This window comes from Poromitra crassiceps, assembly GCF_964638095.1.
Source record: "Poromitra crassiceps genome assembly, chromosome: 5".
Taxonomy (NCBI): Eukaryota; Metazoa; Chordata; class Actinopteri; order Beryciformes; family Melamphaidae; genus Poromitra; species Poromitra crassiceps.
The window spans coordinates 43,190,757-43,216,498 of record NC_139642.1 but is presented as its reverse complement, the minus strand read 5'-3'; the positions used below and the strand labels follow the sequence as shown (position 1 = coordinate 43,216,498).

At 43.6% G+C, this 25,742-nt stretch overlaps 1 protein-coding gene across 2 annotated transcripts in view; it reads left to right on the top strand.

Moving 5' to 3' along the window:
- bcl9l (bcl9 like) overlaps nt 1-25,742 on the top strand; it is a 40,551-nt gene that overhangs the window by 7,613 nt on the left and 7,196 nt on the right. Inside the window, exons 1-5 of one of the 2 annotated variants that reach the window (XM_083637989.1) lie at nt 16,154-16,584; nt 20,465-20,536; nt 20,900-21,297; nt 24,976-25,098; nt 25,505-25,679. In XM_083637989.1, the coding sequence (XP_083494115.1) occupies nt 20,988-21,297; nt 24,976-25,098; nt 25,505-25,679 (608 nt within the window). In that variant the 5' untranslated portion in view covers nt 16,154-16,584; nt 20,465-20,536; nt 20,900-20,987. Of the gene's footprint in view, nt 1-16,153; nt 16,585-20,464; nt 20,537-20,899; nt 21,298-24,975; nt 25,099-25,504; nt 25,680-25,742 lie in introns of those variants that run through there. The other variant, XM_083637988.1, reaches the window with a different exon arrangement.

The following is a 25,742-nucleotide window of genomic DNA, read 5'->3' as shown; positions in this document are numbered from 1 at the left end:
GTCCTGAACAGAGAGGTGTGTGTTGTGTTCCTGTCCTGAACAGAGAGGTGTGTGTTGTGTTCCTGTCCTGAACAGAGAGGTGTGTGTTGTGTTCCTGTCCTGAACAGAGAGGTGTGTGTTGTGTTCCTGTCCTGAGCTGAGAGGTGTGTGTTGTGTTCAGTTCCTGTCCTGAGCAGAGAGGTGTGTGTTGTGTTCCTGTCCTGAGCAGAGAGGTGTGTGATGTGTTCAGTTCCTGTCCTGAGCAGAGAGGTGTGTGTTGTGTTCCTGTCCTGAGCAGAGAGGTGTGTGTTGTGTTCCTGTCCTGAGCAGAGAGGTGTGTGTTGTGTTCCTGTCCTGAGCAGAGAGGTGTGTGATGTGTTCAGTTCCTGTCCTGAGCAGAGAGGTGTGTGTTGTGTTCAGTTCCTGTCCTGAGCAGAGAGGTGTATGTTGTGTTCCTGTCCTGAGCAGAGAGGTGTGTGTTGTGTTCCTGTCCTGAGCAGAGAGGTGTGTGTTGTGTTCCTGTCCTGAGCAGAGAGGTGTGTGTTGTGTTCCTGTCCTGAACAGAGAGGTGTGTGTTCAGTTCCTGTCCTGAGCAGAGAGGTGTGTGTTGTGTTCCTGTCCTGAGTGTGTTGTGTTCAGTTCCTGTCCTGAGCAGAGAGGTGTGTGTTGTGTTCAGTTCCTGTCCTGAGCAGAGAGGTGTGTGTTGTGTTCAGTTCCTGTCCTGAGTAGGGATGGGCATTTCTAGCAAAAACACTATTCGAAATTCGCTGGCCAAATTCGAATTTAATTCGAAATTCGAAAATAAAAATAAAAATGTAAAAATGTAATTTTTTTTTTTTTTTTTTTTTTTTTTTGTGAGTGAAATGTTGCATTGTCTCCCCTGATTCTAAGTCTACGGCTTTATTAATTAATATAAAAAGCTTCTGCTGTGGATTTTTAGCTCAAACAAGCATTGCACCACTGAAGTAAAGAACATGTTACATGACATTGACATTTTCGAAAATAAAAAACAGTTTTGACAATCATGAGTGGTTCATTAAATATTTAGTAGGCTCAGGTCTGAGTGCCAAAGGGGTGCCAAAGTCACCCCCTCTCCCTCTTCATGGGATTTCATCCGCCATTCATTTTTCCATAAACCTTGCTTAAAATGCTTATAAAAATAGTTTTACTTGCTCAAACCAAGCGATTTGACTATACCGGTACTTAGAATCAGGGGAGACAATGCAACATTTCACTCAAATTTTTTTTTTTTTTTTTTTTTTTTTTTTCGAATTTCGAATTTCAATAATAAAAGTCGACCTTGATAATAACAACGATTATTCGAAAATTCGAAATTCGATGCCCATCCCTAGTCCTGAGCAGAGAGGTGTGTGTTGTGTTCAGTTCCTGTCCTGAGCAGAGAGGTGTGTGTTGTGTTCAGTTCCTGTCCTGAGCAGAGAGGTGTGTGTTGGGTTCCTGTCCTGAGCAGAGAGGTGTGTGTTGTGTTCAGCGAGTCACACAGAATGGCCTCTTGTCCATCAGCCTTCTTTTCCCAACTGCTTCTGTGTCATTCTGCCTCCCTGCTGTCTGTACTGTGGCTGCAGTTTGCTCTTTTTCCTTGCTCTAGTTGGCTTTCTTCCCAGAATGTGTTGGAAAGGATACAACCCTTGACCCTGTGTACAAAATGAGCCCAGCACTTCCCTGACTGTCCCTGAGTGGAGGCGAAACCACAGACGAGGTGCCTGCAGTCTTCTTACCACTTCATCTCCAGTCTGTTAAGGACACACAACATCTCTTATCTGCTTTTGTCTGGAGGAGCCAACAGATCTTCTGTGATGCTGCATGCCTTCCCTTGGTTCCATGCGTATAGGGAAATTAGCCGCCTTGGCCAGTCTGAAACAACCCATGGTACAACCAACTACAGCAACCAATCAGTTAAAAACACACACTTCATGGTACAACCAACTACAGCAACCAATCAGTTAAAAACACACACTTCATGGTACAACCAACTACAGCAACCAATCAGTTAAAAAACACACCCTTCATGGTACAACCAACTACAGCAACCAATCAGTTAAAAACACACACTTCATGGTACAACCAACTACAGCAACCAATCAGTTAAAAACACACACTTCATGGTACAACCAACTACAGCAACCAATCAGTTAAAAACACACACTTCATGGTACAGCCAACTACAGCAACCAATCAGTTAAAAAACACACCCTTCATGGTACAACCAACTACAGCAACCAATCAGTTAAAAACACACACTTCATGGTACAACCAACTACAGCAACCAATCAGTTAAAAAACACACACTTAATCATGGTACACCCAACTACAGCAACCAATCAGTTAAAAACACACCCTTCATGGTACAGCCAACTACAGCAACCAATCAGTTAAAAAACACACACTTAATCATGGTACACCCAACTACAGCAACCAATCAGTTAAAAACACACCCTTCATGGTACAGCCAACTACAGCAACCAATCAGTTAAAAAACACACACTTAATCATGGTACAACCAACTACAGCAACCAATCAGTTAAAAAACACACACTTAATCATGGTACACCCAACTACAGCAACCAATCAGTTAAAAACACACCCTTCATGGTACAGCCAACTACAGCAACCAATCAGTTAAAAAACACACCCTTCATGGTACAACCAACTACAGCAACCAATCAGTTAAAAACACACACTTCATGGTACAGCCAACTACAGCAACCAATCAGTTAAAAACACACCCTTCATGGTACAGCCAACTACAGCAACCAATCAGTTAAAAAACACACACTTTCATGGTACAGCCAACTACAGCAACCAATCAGTTAAAAACACACCCTTCATGGTACAGCCAACTACAGCAACCAATCAGTTAAAAAACACACCCTTCATGGTACAACCAACTACAGCAACCAATCAGTTAAAAAACACACACTTCATGGTACAGCCAACTACAGCAACCAATCAGTTAAAAAACACACCCTTCATGGTACAACCAACTACAGCAACCAATCGGTAAAAAAAAACTCACTTCCCACTAGGCATGGGTCGATTTCCGGTTTTACCGGTTCGGTTCGGTATACGAGCCCAAACCGGTTTGATCACGTGCAAACCGAAAAAACCTTAAAAAAAAAAAAAATTTTTTTTTTTTTTTTTCCCCAGTCCATTCTGATTGCACTATTGTTCGTATTAGCCTCTTCTCAAGTTGCACTAGTAGGCAAAAGTCTTATTTTGTTTATTATGTTGATGTTTGAAGAAAAGTTAAGCTGAATAGTTATGAGAAATAAAAACAGTGTGTTGTTACAGTTAAAAGGTTCTGCTTATTTGTATTCAGTGTTCGTGCTGGTTGGCAGCATACCAGCTTAGAGGTGCATTATCGCCACCAACTGCAGCCGCTTTGATACGTTTTTTTGGGGAATATCGAACCGGTTTCAAAATGTTCAAACCGACCCATGCCTAGGCCCTATATTGTGTGAATTTGTGAGTTTTGAAGTTTATAAGGCAGCTCAGCTGTAAGCCAATCCATTCTGATTGCACTGCTTGTGTTTTTATTAGCCTTTTCTCAAGTTGCACTATAGGCAGCAGTCTTATTTCATTTATTATTTTGATGTTTAGAAGAAAAGTTGAGCTGAATAGTTATGAGAAATAAATACAGGGTGTGTTTGTTACACAGGTGTCCTGCTTCTTTTTATTCAGTATCATTGCTGGTTGACAATACCAGCTTAGAGGTGTATTATCGCTATCAGGTGGACTGAAGTTGCACTACAGACAGTTATGGGCCACACTCGGGAGCCCTGCTTTAAAAAATTTTTTTTTTTTTTTTTTTTTTTTTAATTACAAAAAAAATCGGTATACCGGTTCGATCCGGTTTAGACGGCAATATCGAACCGGTTTTAAAATTTTCAAACCGACCCAGCCCTACTTCCCACACACAGCTGGGCATGGTTTGATTGATGGATCAGTTAATCTTATGCCAACATATCATGTATTCCTCCTCTGCTCACGCTCGACATGTTTTCCTCATGTGTAAAAAGGCGGCTACGTTTCTGATCATTCTTTCATCATCACTGTTCAGTATGATTGTTAAAGGCTACATCAAAGACAGCATTAGCTTTGAGACATTACAAATGTCTCAGTGTTCCTTTTTCTTGAGCCTTTTTCCTCTATGACAGGCCCTTCTTTCTGCACATCGCCTACTGGTTAGCCTATATTTACTCAGCCCCATGACATGTTTTGTTGCCACAGCAACCTGCCCCAACCCCCCACCAGTTGATTTCTTGGCTGTCACCTGTGTACTGTCCCACAATGCACTGCAGTTTACCTCGAACAAGTACTATGAGCACACTCTGAGAAATATTCAGTGGGAGAGCTGCCGTAGCACAGCTATGCAAATCACAGATTAGTCAACGGAATTTGTGGGTCAACTTTTCCCCAAAGGAAAAAGATAGGTCTCGACCAATAGCAGCCTTATCAAAGGTTTAACATCAACCAATCAAACGGGTTATCAATGTTTCTTTTAGCTCGTGCTTTGTACAAACGGATGCTGACCTGCAGTAACCTCTTGATACATTCCCACAACAGGCTGCAGGAAAAACAAACCGCATGTTTGGACAGAAGAACAAGTGTGTGATTGAAGGAAAGGGGCGGGAGGACAAATATGAAGATTTGCATGTAAATGACTATAAAGAGGAAGAGATGGATAAGCCTATAGGGCAGAATGTGGTCGATAATGCGTGGACAGGGTTTTCCCTGCCTATTAAACTCTTAACAGGCCCACTTGTGTGGTTTTCTGACCATCATCATGTGAAATAATAATTTGCTCTTTTTCCCCCATTCTACAAAACGTTTGAATGAATTCCAGTTCTACCATTTTCTTGCCTACAGCTTCTGACAGAATACAAATATAGCCTTGTGTTTACTTATAAAGTGATGATGAGTTTTGAATCCTCCATCTCTGTGTCAAAAAACAACCACACTTGCTGCATTAATTTGCCACCAAATCCTCCAAGCCAGGCAACAACATGTCACTTCTGAACCTGGAATCAGTTAGTCATGAATACTAAATGAATAGGCTGGTTGCTGTATGGTTTTGTCCAGAGCCACCTTTCATTTCACAAATGTTAAGGGATTCTTTGAAAAGACTCATTAGGGGAACATTCTTTTCATCATGGATCTTTGTTCACTATGATTCAAATATGAGAGTACAAAAGCTGAAACATTATTGCAATTGTGCATTTGTGTGTAAAGCAATCTGAGTTGATGTAGCCTAAAAAGGCCAAAATACAATGTCTTTACAGGCACAATCTCTCAAATTGCTCTTTCACTGGTGGCTGTCACCCGCTGGGAGCAGTTTGACATTATTGGCCTGAGTTAGTTGGCAAAGGTTTGAAGGCTGAATCTGTCTTTGAACTCTGGGCAAAGCTCTCCTGTAATCATCACCGTTTTTGATTTTTCTGAAGTTGCAGGGCTAGCAAATCAATTGAGCTTTGAGAGGGCAAACTCCAGCTGACAGAACCGTGCTATGCTTTCCTAGGCCTTACATTTCCACTTAGTGTTTTTCTCTCAGAGGTCTAGTAGAATGTACAATACAAAGCTTACTATGCTTTTCAAATGTGAGGAGGAGGAGTGTATTTTTTTGTAAATGTTCTGTCAATTTTTTTTTAACTGCTTTAGTGGATCAGCACAATTCTTACCAGGTTGAAGGTTTGATATTGATTGATTGATTGGTTGGTTGGTTGGTTGATTGATTTTTATTTATTTATTTATCTATTTATTTATTTATTTATTTATTTATAATATATATATTCAGTACCATGAGAACCTAAGCTACATTTTGGCATGATGGTGGTCCTAGTGGGAAGTTGGAACTGAACCACAGGGGACTATTCTATTCTATTCTATTCTATTCTAGGTCAACTGGCTAATCTGAAATAAACATATACAGTACAAACAATAGGCTAATCATTGTTTTGTTATCTCTGCTGCTACTGTCTGTTGCTCTGTTGAAGATATTATCCACTCCAGCCTCACCGTAACATGTACCCTTTAGTGCCTTTTGATTAGGTGGGATAGAGCATCTTATTAGGCTGATATAATATTATGATATATGTCTGTGGTCTGTCCTAAACTGCGGTATATGGCTGCAATCTATAATGCTGCGTTACAGTTACAGTGATTTTAAAAATTCCACGCCATACAGGTCAATCAATGACACAAACCCATTGTTTATTAATGTTGATAAGATTCTCACAGTTGGGAGAAATCCCATCATTTACAGTATAGCTGTATTTTCTTGATTTTTCTTGAGTCGTGCATGATAAAAGCCTGATTCATCCCCAAGTTTCCACATTACGAACCAACACACAGGATTCAAAACTTTAGCTCTCACATCACTTTTCTTTCAAGTTAGTCCTGGCTAATTTTTCCGTAGGTTAATTCACCAGATGAAAAGTATACCACATCTAAATCAATTGAAAGTGGTAAGTGGTGTTAGGGGTGACCTTTTTGCATTACGGTGAGTTTTGTGATGAAGCGTTGTAGTTTGCCTTTGTTTTATCCACATTCCTCCAACCTGCCACATCTTTTTTCTTTAGTAAGTGATTTCCTACATTTCCCAGAATGCCTTTCAACAAACCCCAAAGATGCCTAGACTTGATGTACTGGTATTTAGATTGGTTTCTGTGTAGGAGAGCGCAATGATAGAGATGCTGATAGTAAGAGCAAATGAGCTGGAGTTTCCAGTCGAGAAAAAGGGAGAATCCCGTTCCTTAAACACATGTCTTGTGGCTGGCTGCATTGCATTCTGGTCAGTGGAGGAGTTGGTATCTCTTCCTCTTTTATGATGGATTTCTTTCTATATGATCTTTGAAGATTGGTGGAAAATGGTGAGTCTAGAAAAAAGCCATTGTTATGTTATTGTGAGCGATTGGGGGGGGGGGGGGGGGTAGCGTAGCATGATCGTCCCACATGCTACGTCCTGCCGGTGAAACTCCTCACTGTCAGGTGAAAAGAAGTGGCTGGCGACTGCACATGTATCGGAGGAAACATATGCTAGTCTACAGTCATCTTTTTTTTTACCTAGATTTTTAAAGTAAATTATCAACAAAATTGCCAGTACCACCATAGTACGCCCAATCAATCATGAGGTGGCATTTTATAATAGCTGTGCATTAGATCTTCATTATTATTGATCAAAACTAAAGGAGAACTTGGTGGGCCGTGCAAAGGACAATTTGCAATGTAGGTTAGTGTCAGAACAACAAACATGCATGTGAAGTTAGACATGGCCTTGTGCAGCCTCAGCTAAAGGACTGGCCCTGCACATTCACCTCATTTCAGTCTACAATTCAACTGGCGCCGCCATGTGCAAATGCAGTTTATTAAGCTAACTAGTGTCTCAAACGTTTCAACTGTGCCTCTCTGTGTTGCTGTGCGTGCTTCTGCGTCACACACATTATTTTCTCATTCATCATTGCAATTAAACACTTTGGCCTCAGTGTTGGCTGCTGTGGATCCACAAAGCGCCTCTGTGGCTCCTGCGTTCCCCCTCTGGACTTGGCTCCACGTTTTCTTCTCACTTTTGCCTTTGACTTCCCAGGGCCCTCGTGGGCTATAAATACCAGCCTGGTCTCTAAAAATACAGAGTACTGTGTGACCCACTGGGACTGAATAGGAGCTCAACCTCTGCCCATGCACTTACGCGCACACATACACACACACACACACACACACACACACACGCACGACAGACAGACAGACACACACACACACACAGACACAGACACACACACAGTCACACACACAGTCACATTCTTTCTGACCAACCTGCGCTGTGGTAGTTATACCATTGTTCAGGGAATCGCATGGAATCCTGGAAATCACCCACCCAGGATCCCCCCCCTAAACGGCTCTCTCAAAACAAGCAATCTGATTGGCTCACAGCTGTGCTATATTTAGCATATACCACACTAATATACCACAGTTATGAGAAAACAGAGAAAAAAATGGTAGCTAGCTAGCCTCCTAGCCTCGCAAACTGGAGCTCCGCACCACAATACCCAGAGTGCCTTGTGGTAGTGTTTACTGTCGTCTCCTGCTAGTGACATCATCAGTATATGGCAGCTAGTTAGCCACTAGCTAGCTAACGGTGATAACAACATTCGCTAGCTGCCTACCGAAATGGAAACATTAGAGTTAACTAACGGTAGCACAAGCATTAGCCAAACTTAGCTAGCTAGCTGTCGTGTATTCAAAAAGAAGCAACATGAGACAAAATGAACTATGATCAAATGAAATCTATTTATTTAGCGTAGCAACGTGTCAACTCTGTAGCTCTAGGAAGTAACCAACCATAACAACCCGTCCCCAGCAGCCTATAGGCGATCTTCCACAAGGCTTTCTGTTACTCACAACATATAATTAAACAACATGGAATACGCCACACACTAACATTAGCTGTTTGTTTGTCACCAAGCCTGTGTTGCTATCGGACGTTGTTCAGTAACTGCCTCGGCTCTGTGCAGGGAGCCATCATTATACCACGCCTAAGAGTGTTTTTCGAAGCATGGCCCTTAGGTGTGGTATAATGAGCATATACCACGGCCTGTCGTGATCTATTGCTTAAATATAACATCTATGGTTGGTTATAAGATCTGAGAAGAATAAATATAAACGTCAGCTTTTTCCACAGGCAAAGGCAAATAATCTTTGGCAAATTTGAAACATTCATCTAAACCTTTAGGCCTAAATGAGAACAGTGACACTCATTTCCGCAGTTATGTTGAACACTTCTGTGTGTGCGTGTGTGCTGCCTAAACTAATGGCTTTAGTAAAGTAAACAACACCATGTGCTATGCATTTCAAACTCATTGAGTTATTTCCCTAATTTGTTGGAGAGGGCCAATTGGACACATCTGAACAAGATCCAACTGTCAAATTGAATTGGTTTCCCAGAAAACTTGTGAAAATGTCAAATGTGAAAAAGGAAGTAGAGAACATTTTATCCTCTGACACACTTGAGATTCAAGGGTGAATGAATGCAATGGCTTAAGCCTTTCAGTCATGGAGAACAACACACCCTTGCCTATACAATTATTAATCCATTTTGTTGTTGTTTGTTTGCTTTTGACTGATTTCATGAATGATGTCATGACATAGACTCATGACAAATAAAATAAAATAAATTTGACTTTGAACAAAATTGATGAAACATTTCGTACCAGAGGGCTGAAATTTGGCCTGGAGTTAAGTGTGTTAAGGTGTGTGTTGTGTTCATTCCATTTGGCTAAATGGGGACGGTGGGTGGGTCGAAATACAGGGTGGCAGAGGCAGAGTAGATTGGACTGCCCCTGCCATCCTGCATTTTGGAAATTTGCATATGCGGTAGCAGCTATTGCAAATCTACGCTCGTTTGTTTGTTTGTTTGTTTATTTATTTATTTATTTATTTATTTATTTATCTATTTCTTTTTCAGATTAATTGCTCAGCTCTAGCACTTGGGGTACAGCAACCTGGAAAGTGCATTGGGACAGTCCCTACCATTTGAGAGGGGTGCAAATTCTTGCCACTGAGAAGCTCTTCCACCATTAAAAGAGAAGTACAGGAGCCCTCTGTGTGACAGGCAGTGGTGCAGTCTGTGAAGCCAGATGCAAAGCTGCAAGCTTGTCCACATAGACACTAAGCTAGAGTGAAAATGCATCTTCAAAACTCAAACCTTTTCTGTCTCCAACTGTTGGACTGGGTAAGTGGGAGGAAATGGGTGAAAAGCTCCCTCAAGGGAGATTAACTTTGATTTTAGAATCTTGATTTTATTGCAAATTACTTGGCATAGCAGGTTGATTTGATTGAATTCATGATTCAAATGTCACCATAATTAAAGGTTAATTATTTCTGAAGCGTAGCAGTTAAATGTCTTGTTATGTTCATGTGTTGAGGTCAGGAAGGAAGTAATGAATGCAGATGTTACTAATGAATTTAGTCTGCGTCAGTACGCCAGGTGTGTCTGATTAGTCACGGGAGCCAAAACCTTTTTCATAAATTATGGTGTGAGCCGGTGGCAATGCATTGCAGGTCATAATTTGGGGGGCCTCTGGGTAGTGCAGTGTCCGGGTAGTGCAGTGTCCGGGTAGTACAGTGGCCGGGTAGTACAGCGGTCGAGGGTCCCAGGTTCGAGCCCCCGTGTTAGGTCAGGTGTCCATACTCCATACCACTGACCTAAATAATATGGATGAAGCATCCATTGTTTTTTGGACTCACGTTTGGAAGCAAAGTGTTGTCTGTCGCCATCTCGCGGTCCTTGCACAGCTCACGCAAGACGGCACGAGACGGTGGGTTTCTCAGAGCCGCAGCTCGCCTGCCATTGGTCTGTGATTGACAAGCTGCGTGATCACTGGACAGACGACCTGTCAATCACGCGTTATTTTGAATCCCACATAGGTTACGCTAAAACCACGCCCTGTGCCCACCTACACAGCAGTCAAGCGCCGGGATTGGCCAGGAGCAAGTCTTTTGTCTTCTTTTGACAGCTCGAATCTCCCACACCACAAACACTGCACGGCATGCAGCCCAGCGATTTCATGAACCAACTGAATTGCTCTTGATAGCGGACATTGAAATGAATTATGGTCACATACCTTCCTTAGTGTATTAACGCTAATGAAAACCAAATACAAGCTTTTAACATTTCCCACACCACAAACCCATGCTCAGCCCAGCGATTTTATTAGCCAAATTGCTCTTGATAGCGGACATTGAAAATAAATGACTGTAATAGGCCTATATTAACGCTAATGAAAACGTAACACAAGCTTTTAACACACAATCGATTTTTAAACATTTATTTCAAAACATCATTGTAAAATTCAGGGCTTTAGCCAAAGCTTCAATAACAGAGCGCAGCTGACAGTTTAACTTGCAAATGAAAAATATTTATAATATAAAATTAAAAATACAATAGGCTACAGCACATAGGCCTAGGTTCTTCTTTTTTTGGCACAGCTATTCATTCCCCCCAGTCCAGCCGTTTGTTCCAGGCCAGTGAAGTCCCAACAATCTACAAAAACATGCAATAATATAAAATCATACATAAAAAGTTGAATCATACACAATCAATAAAACCAAAAGTAAAGGGTTAGCCTTCCCAATGGCCAAGGGCAGCATCTGTTATTCTGGCCTCATAATAAGCACTGAGGCGAGTGTTCAGAAAGTCAAATAACCGCGGTACATTGTATGCTTTGGTGCGATGTAGGATTTTGTCTTTCAATATCCTCATTGCAGCCTCGCTGTAGTTGTTGGTGTTGTTGCTTCTCACAGGAATGGTGTCCCTGTAACGGAGAGCCCAACATGAGCATGGGCGCCTGGCCAATCCCGGCGCTTGACTGCTGCATAGGCGGGGCACAGGGCGTGGTTTTAGCGTAACCTATGTGGGATTCGAAATAACACGTCAGTCACTCCCAAAACAGTATTTTCTATAGTTTATTTGACTCTAAATGGGCGAGTCCCCCACCTACAGTTGTTATGAAAGGTGAAATTAGCTATATTGGCCAAAACTGTGTTTTGGTCCATTCTGTAAACATACTCACTGTTACAAAGTGGGGCATTTTGAACAGGAACGACATCACTTCCGGGTCCTGCCTCAAGTGGCCATTCGAGGAACTACAGCTTTCAGGATCACCTCCGCAGCTTCCTCTGTAAAACCCTGAGCTAGCCCACTAGTCCATAAAGACACAATTGGCCGTGTCTGCGGGTGGGAAGCCGGATTAAGGGTATGTGTCCTGGTCCTTGTTTGGGGGGAGGAGAACAGGGGTGGGGGCAATAGCGTGCCATGATCCTCCTAGCTCCTACAGGCTCCTAGCTCCTACAGGCTACGCCGGTGAAAAGAAACGGCTGGCGCAGTATTACTCAACCCGTGGCTCTAGAGCAGGGGTGGGCAATTATTTTTCATGGGGGGCCACATGAGAAACCCAGATTGTTGCCGGGGGCCGAACAAATATTGTCATGCCGTAACCCAGGAACTTTGATGATAGAGAACCACAAAAAAATTTCCTCGCTACCAGAGGGCGAGATTTTACTGAGGGTTGGGGGCCGAACGGCGCCGGCGTGGAAAAAATTGGGGCATTTGAAGTCGGGTTTAGAGGAATATCTAATTTTAAATTAACAGTTGCGATGTCATTATTCAGTCTTAAACACCAATATTTGATCCTTTTCTCACTCACTTCTATGTCACCACTTGCTCTACCTGCAAGGCTTGAAATTAACTTTTTTGACCACCTGCCAATATGGCTGCTAGATTTTAAAGTGACCAGCCAATTAGAATTTCCACTAGCCTAAATGTTTTTCTTGAAATAAACCAGAATATGAGTGGGTTAATTTAAGCATAAGTATCATTAAGTGGCCCGGGATTCTCAAAGCCTGTGTTTAGGGTCACACGAACAAAAATGCACTCTTGAAGCTAAATAAAGCCAAAACCAACAAGTTAATTATTTACATTTTTACTTCAATGTAGAACAGTCATTTCTTACACATGAGATTACTTTTAGCCTTTTATTCATAAAGATTATTGAAAGATATGCCATATTCCAGACTGAAATGTTATAACAGAAGTGGAGTATTGGCCAGAATGACATGAACATTTGGACACTTATTCAGTGGGTATCTTGCATGTTGCGTTCAGGTGCACTGTAAAAAAAAAAAAAAAAAAGCAATTCCAGCACGGCCCGTGAGCCGCCAGTTGCCCAGTTCTGCTATAGAGCCACATGCGGCTCCTTTATTGGTAGTTGTGGCTCTTTTAAGTCCTACTTAAAAAATTAATAAAAATCTAAAAAAGTAAAGGGAGGAAAGGGACTTTTTGTGGATTGCGGCTTTTGCAACAATTCTTTTTTGGTCAATGTGGCTCCTGAGTAGGGCAAGGTTGCGTACTGCACATGTATCGGAGGAAGCATGTGCAAGTCGCCGGCTCTCCCCAGATCGGCAGAGGGGGTGCAGCAACGACTGGGACAGTAGGCGGAATAGACTACTTGCACAACTCCACTACTTCCTGAAATGAGTAGGGCATCTTGGTTTCCTGTCCTACACTATTGGATGAACTGATTAATCAGGTGTGCCTGATCACTGTTGTTGTGACTGCAGCAGTCAGGCACACCTGACATTAATCAGTTCATCCAATAGTGTAGGACAGGAAACCAAGATGCACTACTCATTTCAGGAAGTAGTGGAGTTGTGCAAGTGCAATTCGGGAGAAAACTGTAAAAAAAAAAAAAAAAAAATCGAAGGAAGAAATTTATAATAAAAATAAAACATTAAACAAACAGTTTTTATTATATCCTCCTGACTGAAGTACTTTTTCTCCAGATTTCGCAATGCAAATCTCTTAATTATATTCCAAATAAATAAATGATTTTAAGGCCTGTAATATCTTGGCTCGATTAAGGGAGGCCCACATAACAAGCATAAACATAACGTTTAAACATTAATTTGCTAACCAAAAATCACCACTTGTACCGGTACATGTGCTGCTTTGTTTGGCTACTGTTCAAGTGGGGAGAATAGCATGCATGTATTATTGATTAAAATATTTACGGAACATTTGTTACCAATTTTAATATAACTGTGTGTTAGTTACCACCATTTTAGTGTACCAAATAGCCACCTGATACTTGACCTGTGAATGCCTTGCATTGTAGCAACTCCCCAGGTAAAAGTCATCCAGCTTGAATAGGGCTTTAGCAGCAGTAAAAGCGCTGTAAAGCATGATCTCTTGTGGCTGATTGCTTAAATCTAGACTACTTACTACGCATGGCAAGGAGTGGGGATAATGGAAGTGGTAGGCCTGACTTAGGGTTACAAAATGTTCTAGACTCAACGTTTACTAGACAGTCCAATGGGCTGTACCCCCTGCAATTTGCTGTTGCTTTCTGGCCACCGATTAGAAAATTCCTCACCATTACAGCCGAGCTGCTGCACCACATACAGCTTCTCCAGCCCTTTCCCTCCTACTTGATGATGTCGACTACAACACAAACACTGTCGTCTCCTTGCTATCTGCTAGGCTAGTTAGTATGCACTGTAAATAGTCTGCTAGGCTAGTATTCCCTGTAGTGTAGATAGTCTGCTAGGCTAGTATTCCCTGTAGTGTAGATAGTAGGGATGTCACGATACCAAAATTATGGGTTCGATACCGATACCTGCCTAAGTATCTCGATACCGATACTGAAACGATACCACGGCAAAAAACTAAAACATCAGGAAAAGTATTGGAATAAATAGAGGGGACAAAACATGGAACTTAAAACTTATTTTATTGATTTAACAAGGTAATGCACAGCCATGTAGTCATTTTACTACATGCTGGTAGTAGGCTACTGCCACCACGTGTGGCGCTGAACATGCTAGAACTTTTATTATCTAGTGTAAAATTAACATAATCTCTCCTGTAAACATATTTTAAAGGAATGTCAACCGTTTAAACTTATAAATAATATAAATAAAATATATTTTCACACAGCTGCTACACTATTATAGCTATTTGTTTTATCCAAAAAAAGTACTCTGTACTTGCAGCTCCTAAGCTTCATTAACATGAAGTGCCTGATTTATGGTTAATCTAGTAATATATATTATTTTCACACATAAATGTAGGCTATTGAAATGTAGGCTTATTATGTGGTGTATTCCCAGCCCCCCCCCCCCCCATACGTGTAGGCTAGGTGTTTTTACAATGAATTCGTATATCATTAATAATTGGGATTATTGTAAATATTAGGATAGGTGAGATCAGATGACTGCTTACCATGTAAAAGCTTTAATAACACTGGCATTGAGGACCATAGTGTTATTAAATATTGTACATGGTATGCAGTCATCTGATGTCCCCTCCCCTAAACGTTACATGTCATGACTTTCTCCTTGGCAGAGATCTGTGCTCCAGCACATTGCCTCGTGTTTCACTGTAAACGAGTAGGCTATTGTGACAAGCGAACTTTTTCAGTGAAACAAGTTCGCTTGTCACACAATACTCGTTGGACTTATTTGAGGGCATGTATGTTTATCGTTCACGTTCGCTAACCCGTCGGTCTTTAAACTCTTTGAACAGGTCGGGGTGCCTGTCGGCAAGATGTTTAGCCAGGTTCGATGTGTTTGATCCTTTCGCTTGCGTCACGTTGAAGCACCTTTTACACACTGGTTTGGAGGTGTCCACGGGCTTGCCTTCGCTGTCGGCAACGTAAGCAAAATATTTCCATATTTCGCTTCGTGCATCTGCTTTTTCTACAAGCGTTGGTCGGCTTGCAAGACTAGAAGAAGCCGCTGCCATTTTCGCTGCGTCTGTCCTGTGTGTCGGGGTGCTGCAGTGAGGACTGAGCGAGCAGAGAGGGAAGAGGAAAGTCGACACGCCCCCACATGAAGCAGACAGAGTCAGAGAGAGCTTTTTTTCACTTTTCACGAGTCACCATTGGTTCAAGGCAAGGCTGTGTTGCCTTCACGTGAGGTGGGAGACAGGCTCTCAACTGTAATGCCGCTGTGTCTCTCTCCTCCGCTAACAAACACCACGGTCGCACACTGACGCAACCCATGACATTTTTTTAAGTATCGGTACTAAATTAACGTGGTATAGTATCCTTTTTAACGGCAGGGAACCGCGGTACCATACTAATACCGGTATACCGTGCAACCCTAGTAGATAGTCTGCTAGGCTAGTATGCACTGTAGTGTAGGTAGTCTGCTAGGCTAGTATTCCCTGTAGTGTAGATAGTCTGCTAGGCTAGTATGCACTGTACAGTAGATAGTCTGCTAGGCTAGTATGCACTGTAGATAGGCCCATTGTTTTTCCTGACCGTCCACTTGGACGTCAGCAACCCACCATATGATTAGTCTGCCTCCGCCTTGTGTTGCACAAAGCATGTGAGTCACTCTTTGTCAACAGGAGCGAGTGACGGTCTGACTCTGTCCCTGTTTGAGTTAATGACTGATCAGGTCCTCAGCCAGTGAACAAGGCACCTCTGTTCTGACTCCAACCGCTGTTTGTTAATGACTCATTACAGCATTGTGTGCTTACATTACCTGCCAAGGTGAGTGAGTGCTACAGACATGCGCGGCGCCAGGGGGGGGCTAGGGGGGGCTTCAGCCCCCCCTGAAACTAGCCAAGCCCCCCCTAAGCCCCCCCTGGAAATTTCTTTGGAGAAAAACAATTTATAACACTAAACTAGGCTAATACATCATAGAAGTGAAAATTCCCAGCATCCTTGAACACAGCATCAGTGGCTGTCTGCACCGGGCCGGCCCATTTTCTATAGAGGGGTTCTCCCCATACTGGCGCGTATTATTGCATGGTGTGATAGAAGGACCTCCCCTCTGCTCTGCTCAAAGTGGCCTGTTCCATCTCCAAGGCAAAGCGTCTCTCAAGTAACCGCGGAAGTTAAACTTCCATAAGACATGTCAATATCTACGGAAAATGGACATAAAACAAGCGTCTAGCGTTAGTATCGCGCGCCTTTATATTGATCAAGCGTTTATGTTGATGGCTATCACAAAGGAGATACTTTATTTTGCTTTGTACACGGACTGGACTGGAGTGGACAGCACAGGTTCTAGGATCGAGCGCATTAACAGGTAGGCTGCCTGCCAGCCCAGGGCATTGAATTTATATTTGATATACATAATGGCTTTGTTAAGACTGCGTTGCCTACTGTGCTGTTGTGTTTTTTGGCCGCCGTGCTCATGCGTGTGGTGTGAATGTGAACATAACGCCGGGATTGCACTGGTTGCATTTGCGTTGCGTTGCAGGCAGCTGTTCTCCGGTTTCACTCCGTGCTCTGTGCTCCGCCAACACTAACCGGCTGCGTGCAGAGCACGTCGCGGCTCCGCTCCACCAGACAGCTGGAGTGATGAGACCGACAGGTTCTCACGGTGAAATCGAGCGAGACAATTTGTATGTTGGATAAATACAACAACAAACAGGCAGAAGATCATTGTTCCCAACTGGAGAAGCAGAGGAGGGGTGGGCTTGCTTGGTGTTGTCCTTGTAAAAAGGATGTGTTGTGTCATATATTATTTTGTGGTTTTCCACTTCAATTATGAACTTTTCCTCATACTTGTTTGTCCTCTGGCTTGATATTGAATGCTGTAAACACCTCTGCCCTGTTGATTTCATGCCTGGCTCCGCCCAACTTGCTGGGCTTTGCTTGATTTACCATCTAAATGCGTGTGCTGCATATAGCCTTGTGTAACTGGACTCATCAGTCTCAACATACAGTGTGACATAGGGCTAAATACACAGTCAGTCTTCAGCTCATTGAAGCACTTACATGCATAATGTTGGGTTGGGGATTTGGCTCTCAAAGGAAAAGCAGTGGGCCCTCCTTGTCTAATATTAGAGCCTAATTCACACCCTATCAATCATATTATTATTATTTCTTATGTTAGTGGTTCTCAACTTTTTTACACAAGTACCTGAGAAATTACCACCATATGAATGTATGAGAGGGAGGGGCCCCCGCGTACCACCAGTGGTACCTGTACCACAGGTTGAGAAGAGAACCACTGTCTATTTATGTAGAAAAAGTTAGCCCCTGCTGTAAATATTTAAGCCCCCCCTTAGCCCCCCCAGCCACAATTGGCTGGAGCCGCTACAGATGCCTCTGCCTCTGAGAGGGACAGCTGACCTGACTGACTGACTGACTGACTGTTGTGTGCAGTGGTGTGATTGTGTCATCGACCAAAAATGGAAAGCAGTGGAAATGTTTACAAGGAAGCTGTATTATGTCAGCCAAATAAGCTAGTTGTTTTGAACTGGCTGTGCTGACTGTTTGGACCAGCTATTGTTCAAACCAGTTCTAGTTGCACTAATTTGGCGTGGGTGTCTCTGTTTTGCTTATTCTTTCAGCAACACATGTGTGTCTTGTTGAGACCTGACCTGCACATACTGAATAACTGTTTTGAATGCTCATGTGCACGAGCAGCACTAGCCTATGTGGGGTAGACAACATAACGTGTACAAATAGTCACCGGAGTTCATACGGGTCCTTGAAATCCTTGTGAATTTTAAAACCTCAATAAACCAAGGCCTTAAAAGTTTGTGAAAATAGACAAATATTGAAAGTGCATGAATTTATAAATTATATTTTGTAAAAGAATAGAAATCGAAGTTCTTTAGATTTGTTTAATTAAACATGTAACAGCACAGTTGAGAACTGTAACCCATTCACGCCTCTCTCTCTCTCTTTAATTGTTGTCTGTGAGCTTCTGTAAAGCCTACTAGTTCTCATTATAAAAATCTCAGTGTCATAACAGTATTTAGTTAACCTTGATCTGTGTCTCAATCTATGCCGTGTTGGGTCCTTGAATTTGAGGGAAGTGGGCCTGGAAAGTCCTTGAATCTCATGTTTAAGAAGGTGTGTGAACCCTGAGCCACACACATGCGTACACATACTGTATACACACAGAGCGTACAGCCCACTTGCAGAGGTTAAAATCAGAGGCTTGTGGTTATGGACACAGGCAGGTGGCGGTGTCAAGAGGGCGTCAGCTTGCAGCTATGGACTTGAACCCAGACTGAGAATCCTGCAGTATGGCCTGCTCTGCTGCTGGGAAGTGTCCTCCATTGAAAAGGCTGAGTGCTTGAATAGTACTGTTTCCTTAGCATTGCTAATAACACTACAGGCAGATAGCCTGTTTCCTTAGCATTGGTAATAACACTACAGGCAGATAGCCTGTTTCCTTAGCATTGCTAATAACACTACAGGCACATAGCCTGTTTCCTTAGCATTGCTAATAACACTACAGGGCAGGCAGATAGCCTGTTTCCTTAGCATTGCTAATAACACTACAGGCAGATAGCCTGTTTCCTTAGCATTGCTAATAACACTACAGGGCAGGCAGATAGCCTGTTTCCTTAGCATTGCTAATAACACTACAGGCAGATAGCCTGTTTCCTTAGCATTGCTAATAACACTACAGGCACATAGCCTGTTTCCTTAGCATTGCTAATAACACTACAGGCACATAGCCTGTTTCCTTAGCATTGCTAATAACACTACAGGGCAGGCAGATAGCCTGTTTCTTTAGCATTGCTAATAACACTACAGGCAGATAGCCTGTTTCTTTAGCATAGCTAATAACACTACAGGCAGATAGCCTGTTTCCTTAGCATTGCTAATAACACTACAGGCAGATAGCCTGTTTCCTTAGCATTGCTAATAACACTACAGGCACATAGCCTGTTTCCTTTGCTAATAACGCTACAGGCAGATAGCCCAGGGCTGAGGAGTAGTGCCACCTCATATGGGCTCTCAAGACACGCTTAAAGAGATTAAGAGCAAATGTGGTTATAAACCATAATTAGTTTGGTGGTGTGTCTAGGCAAAAGTCGATAATGAGCAGATAAAGCGTTTTATATTATTTGTACTTAAACCCAGAATGAGAATTGAAGTGTGAACAGGAGAGAATGTGTCTCTCTGGCTGAGTGACTGAGGGAGAGACAGGTATTGCTAGAGATAGTGTTATGGAATGTGTGGTGGAGTTTTTGTGGTTTGCAAACTGCTTGGGAGGGGGAGGGGCCTAAAACACTGGAGAGCTACTTCTGAGTGGCGAGTCCCTCCCCCAGCTCAAACTCTCTCTTGGCTCTTTCTCTTAAAGGGACAGCTACATTAACATTTCTCACTGGCCTTACTCTCTTATCAATCCTTCTTTGCTCAAGAAGTTGATGTTGACCCAGAGGGCGCACGCACGCACACACACACACACACGCACACAGATAGCATTGACAGCAAAGGTTGCTATCTTCTAGGGCTGTGCCGATTCACTTATCCCCCGATTCGATACTATCACGATACTTTGGTGCCGATTCGATATATATTGCGATTCACGATTATTGCGATTCTACGATTATTGCGATTCGATATTACGATTTATTGCGATTTTTGTTTATTTTTTTCTTTTATTTTTTCAGTTTGTTTGCTTTTTTACACTAGATTAGAACATGGGAAAAGTTGAATCATACACTAGAGACTGTATATTATATATCATGAGTAGGGCTGGGCGATATAGTTAAAAACAGGGGCGGACTGGGATCATAATTCAGGCCGGGCATTAGATACCAAGCAGGCCAGGCCGATATGGGCCAACGCGCGTGAAATTTGGGCCGTTTGAAGCCAGATTTGGGTCCAATTTTACAATGAGATGCACCCACTTTAACCCTGAAGTGTAATTATTACTTCAGACTAACTAATAAAGTAATAAAACCACTAGTAAACCAGTAGGCGGCGCCTGGCCTGCTGTTCAGTGAGTGGCCTGACTGCAAGCACCCAAAAAAAAAAAAAAAAAAAAAAAAAAAATTTTTTTTTTTTTTTAATTTGCGATTATCGATTCTGGAATAAAAGATCGATCCAAAAAATCGTGACATTAAAAATCGCGATACTTAGGTGAATCGATTTTTTCCCCCACCCCTACTATCTTCCTCTACTGATGGTATCACTCCCTTGTTCCCCCGCAGGTCCGCGCGTGGTCAGTGAAGCGTCCTGGAGCACAGCATGGCACTATCAGTTGAGCGTCTGGGTGAGATGAGGTGAGTGCAACGGGCCGAAAACTAAAGTAAAGGCCTAATCTGGTACCAGAGTGTACTGCCATTCATCAGCTCACTGCTGGCTTTGTTTTGATTGGAAATGTAGCCTGCAGCTTATTTTATGAAGCTGTGTGTCTGTGCTGTGTGAGCTTTAACTAGTAGCGATTTGCTGATCCCTTATATTCTTTTATATCTCAAAGTTATTGCTGGTATTGGTCAGATTTGTACTAGTCCTGGATCAAAGCCTTTTTACAGACATGTTCTGATTCTAGACCTCACATTCTAATCTGTATCAAGCCCTAACATGGTTGAAGTGTTTTAGTAGTCTGTAGTACTCATGATGGTGTTTTTTCCACTCTCCATCAGTTTTGCCTGTAAGCAGTGTGAGCTGCACTGACAAACGGGCACAGCTATTCTCCCTACCAGGCCTCCACCTCAATCACCATCCAATCAAATGCACCCTGACAATAAACTGGCCAATCATGGCAAGCAGGTGAGCAGTGACAGCCGGTCCCAAATACCCAATGTAAATCAGCAGGGAGCTGCTGGTCACCTGGGTCCAAAGGGCATTGGTGCTGGCAGCCATGGAGTCAAAACCAACCAGATTCCTCCCGGCAACCCTGGGCTGAAGACTGTCAGCCAATCAGTGAGCAGCGTCGGAGGGATGCTGAAAACCAAATCCAAGCGGGAGAGAAGCGTCTCCATTGACTCTGGCGAACCAAGAAACGCCATTCCTCCGGCCCTGGAGCCAGACGCCAAAGGAGGTAAGGCAGTTAAAGCACACAGACAAATGTGTCAGGTTCTGGGATGTATACAGTAGGTTCCGGCAAATGTAGAGAAATGGGAGTTCCCTGTCCTGCCCAGTGGAGTGAGTTGGTGCCGGTGTGTTCCCTGGTTAAGTTTAGGTTTAGGCAAGTAAACAACTATGTTTGGGTTTGGGTTAGGCTTAAAAAAGCCCCCTGTGTGAAAGGCAAGGGATCTAAATTTCCCGGGAAATGTAATTTTTTGTGTGTGTCTCCATTTACCGTAACATATAGACAGCCTGCTCCTGTTCTAACTATGCAACACCAAGTATGCACTTCCTCTCCCTCCTTATCAGCCAAATCTTTACCAGAAATACCAGATTACGTGCATTCACCTCCTCCAGCAGGAAGTGAATGTAAGGACAGAGAGGACAGAAGAACTTGTTTTCTTTCTCGCTCAAATGCCCTGACCTTTCTCTGAAGTGTTCAGAATTTCCCCCTGGCTTTTGATGGCGGTGCCGTGCCCGTGCTGTGCCGTGCCCGTGCTGCAGTGACGCGTCTCAGATGAAAAGGCATCAGGGCTTTCTGTAAAGATGGGGTCAGGAGGTGGTAAAGATTTAGTAAGCCTAGAGAGGCTCTTAGTCAAGCAGGAGATGGCGAGTGGGCGGAAGGACTGCGCTAAAGTTCCTTTTGTGAGTGCTTCTGTTTGATCCAAGTGGCTTTTATACAATATGTTGGTCTCATTTGCATTTGTTTTGCCCGTGTGTGCTGTAAACATTTGTATGTTCACGTGACTGACTGCAGACTGCCTGACTGCAGACTGACTGACTGCAGACTGCCTGACTACAGACTGACTGACTGACTGCAGACTGACTGACAGACTGACTAACTGACTGCAGACTGCCTGACTGACTGCAGACTGACTGCAGACTCCCTGACTGACTGCAGACCTGACTACAGACTGACTGACTGACTGACTGCAGACTGCCTGACTACAGACTGACTGACTGACTGCAGACTGCCTGACTGACTGCAGACTGCCTGACTACAGACTGCCTGACTGACTGCAGACTGCCTGACTGCAGACTGCACTAATGAGATTTTCTCAAACTGAGTCATCTGGGCCCTCCTGTAACGTGACTTGAAGCTAGTCTTTGAACACACACACACACACACACACACACACACACACACACACACACACACACACACTCACGTTGACATACAGAGAGAGAGAGAGGTGTGGTTGCAACACAAAGGGTAACAGGCTGAAAGAGGGAGAGAATGAAAGCTAGGGTGGATCCTTTTGAAGGAAAATCTCTTCTGGCTCCATTTAACCCCCACACACACACACAATCTCTCTCTCTTTCTCTCTCTCTCTCCCCCCCGTGATCTAATTTCTACCCGTAGAAAAACAAAAACTCATTCAAATGAAATGCAAGTCTACCCCCCCCCCCCAACACACACACACACACACACACACACACACACACACACACACACACACACACACACACACACACACACACACATGCTTCAAACCACTTCACCACCACACCTGGAGAGGGCCAATGATAAAAGAAAGTCTAAATAAGGTAACAGGGCTAACTAGGTGACTTACCGGTTACCTGCTGCTGGCGGCAAAAACGCATGCCAACAACGAAAGGTCAGCTCTGTGTCTCTCTGCCTGTACTTTGAGACGTCCTCTCTGTGTGTAGTGCTGTAGGTTGAGATGTCCTCTCTGTGTGTAGTACTGTAGGTTGAGATGTCCTCTCTGTGTGTAGTACTGTAGGTTGAGATGTCCTCTCTGTGTGTAGTACTGTAGGTTGAGACTGCCTCTCTGTGTGTAGTGCTGTAGGTTGAGATGTCCTCTCTGTGTGTAGTACTGTAGGTTGAGATTGCCTCTCTGTGTGTAGTACTGTAGGTTGAGACGTCCTCTCTGTGTGTAGTACTGTAGGTTGAGACTGCCTCTCTGTGTGTAGTACTGTAGGTTGAGACGTCCTCTCTGTGTGTAGTACTGTAGGTTGAGACTGCCTCTCTGTGTGTAGTCCTGTAGGTTGAGATGTCCTCTCTGTGTGTAGTACTGTAGGTTGAGACTGCCTCTCTGTGTGTAGTACTGTAGGTTGAGACTGCCTCTCTGTGTGTAGTGCTGTAGGTTGAGACTGCCTCTCTGTGTGTAGTACTGTAGGTTGAGACTGCCTCTCTGTGTGTAGTGCTGTAGGTTGAGATGTCCTCTCTGTGTGTAGTACTGTAGGTTGAGATTGCCTCTCTGTGTGTAGTACTGTAGGTTGAGACGTCCTCTCTGTGTGTAGTACTGTAGGTTGAGACTTCCTCTCTGTGTGTAGTACTGTAGGTTGAGACGTCCTCTCTGTGTGTAGTACTGTAGGTTGAGACGTCCTCTCTGTGTGTAGTACTGTAGGTTGAGACTGCCTCTCTGTGTGTAGTACTGTAGGTTGAGACTGCCTCTGTGTGTAGTACTGTAGGTTGAGATGTCCTCTCTGTGTAATACTGTAGGTTGAGACTGCCTCTCTGTGTGTAGTACTGTAGGTTGAGATGTCCTCTGTGTGTAGTGCTGTAGGTTGAGACTGCCTCTCTGTGTGTAGTACTGTAGGTTGAGATGTCCTCTGTGTGTAATACTGTAGGTTGAGACTGCCTCTCTGTGTGTAGTACTGTAGGTTGAGATGTCCTCTCTGTGTAATACTGTAGGTTGAGACTGCCTCTCTGTGTGTAGTACTGTAGGTTGAGATGTCCTCTGTGTGTAATACTGTAGGTTGAGACTGCCTCTCTGTGTGTAGTACTGTAGGTTGAGATGTCCTCTGTGTGTAATACTGTAGGTTGAGACTGCCTCTCTGTGTGTAGTACTGTAGGTTGAGATGTCCTCTCTGTGTAATACTGTAGGTTGAGACTGCCTCTCTGTGTGTAGTACTGTAGGTTGAGATGTCCTCTCTGTGTAATACTGTAGGTTGAGACTGCCTCTCTGTGTGTAGTACTGTAGGTTGAGACTGCCTCTCTGTGTGTAGTACTGTAGGTTGAGACTGCCTCTGTGTGTAGTACTGTAGGTTGAGATGTCCTCTCTGTGTGTAGTACTGTAGGTTGAGACTGCCTCTCTGTGTAATACTGTAGGTTGAGACTGCCTCTCTGTGTGTAATACTGTAGGTTGAGACTGCCTCTCTGTATCTCTCTGCATATACAGTACCTTGTCTTGAGACTGCCTCTCTGTATAGTACTGTAGGTTGAGACTGCCTGTCTGTATCTCTCTGCATATACAGTGCCTTGTCTTCTGTATAGTACTGTAGGTTGAGACTGCCTGTCTGTATAGTACTGTAGGTTGAGGCAGCCTCTCTGTATCTCTCTGCATATACAGTACCTTGTCTTGAGACTGCCTCTCTGTATAGTACTGTAGGTTGAGGCAGCAGTCCGCCCTCTGTCTGCACTGTCACAGAAAACCTGTACATTCACACACACACACAGTCTTTCTGGTGTTCTGTTACCCAAGCTTATCTGATATGCTCGTTGAGACGTAGCTCTCTGCCAACAACTAGTCAGTCACAAGTTTGAATGATGAGGCTGTAAAACGCTCATTGATTTGTCTTGTGTTTACAGAGCTTCTCTGATTGGGTGACAGTATTAAAAGGATAATAGTACGGAAACATTTTGATGTGTGTGTGTGTGTGTGTGTGTGTGTGTCTTATCCTGCAGAGGGTGTTATGCGGAGTAAACGGCGCTGTGTTCTGGAGAAGAAACAGCCGTACAGTGGGGATGAATGGTGCTCTGGAGCCGACACGGAGGAAGATGAAGACAAGCCGCACACTGCAACCCATCGTGAGTGCACCTACAGTACCTCCGTGGAGAGGAAACGCATGGACAGTTGCAGTCCTCTAAACATAGCACAGTCCTCACACACAATGCTATCATTGGAACGACCTCTGTGGTGGCAGCTTCACATTCAGAAATCCCCTGCTCCACATTTCCATGTTATTTTCTCTGGAGACACCTCCGTTAAGGCCATCAGGTGTTCTCAGTAGCTCTTTTCAAAGCTTCCACACACATCGAAAGGAAGATGTCAGCTTGGATGACCATGCCGTCACTTACCAATGATTTGGCTTTTCAAGTGTTTTAGCTCCATCTAGTGTTTAGATGTGGGAGCTGAAAGGGTATGGGTGTTGAGAGTTGACTCCATTATCTGCCACTGAGGACAAATTAAACGTGTGTGCTGATTGTCTCTCAGGGGAGCGAGTGCTGGCTGCTCCTATCCAGGGGCTCTCTGGTCGCTCGTCTGCAGGGCCCGTCTCTGAACCCGGGGGGCCGGCAATGGGACGCGGAGTGGGACCAGGGTTAAAGGCAGAGCCACCTCAGCCTTCCCAGCAAGTGGTGTATGTTTTCACAACCAGCCTAGCCAACAGGTGAGAACTTTTGGGATGTTATGGAAAAATAATAAAGGGGAGAAAGGTTGTGGAAAAGTCATG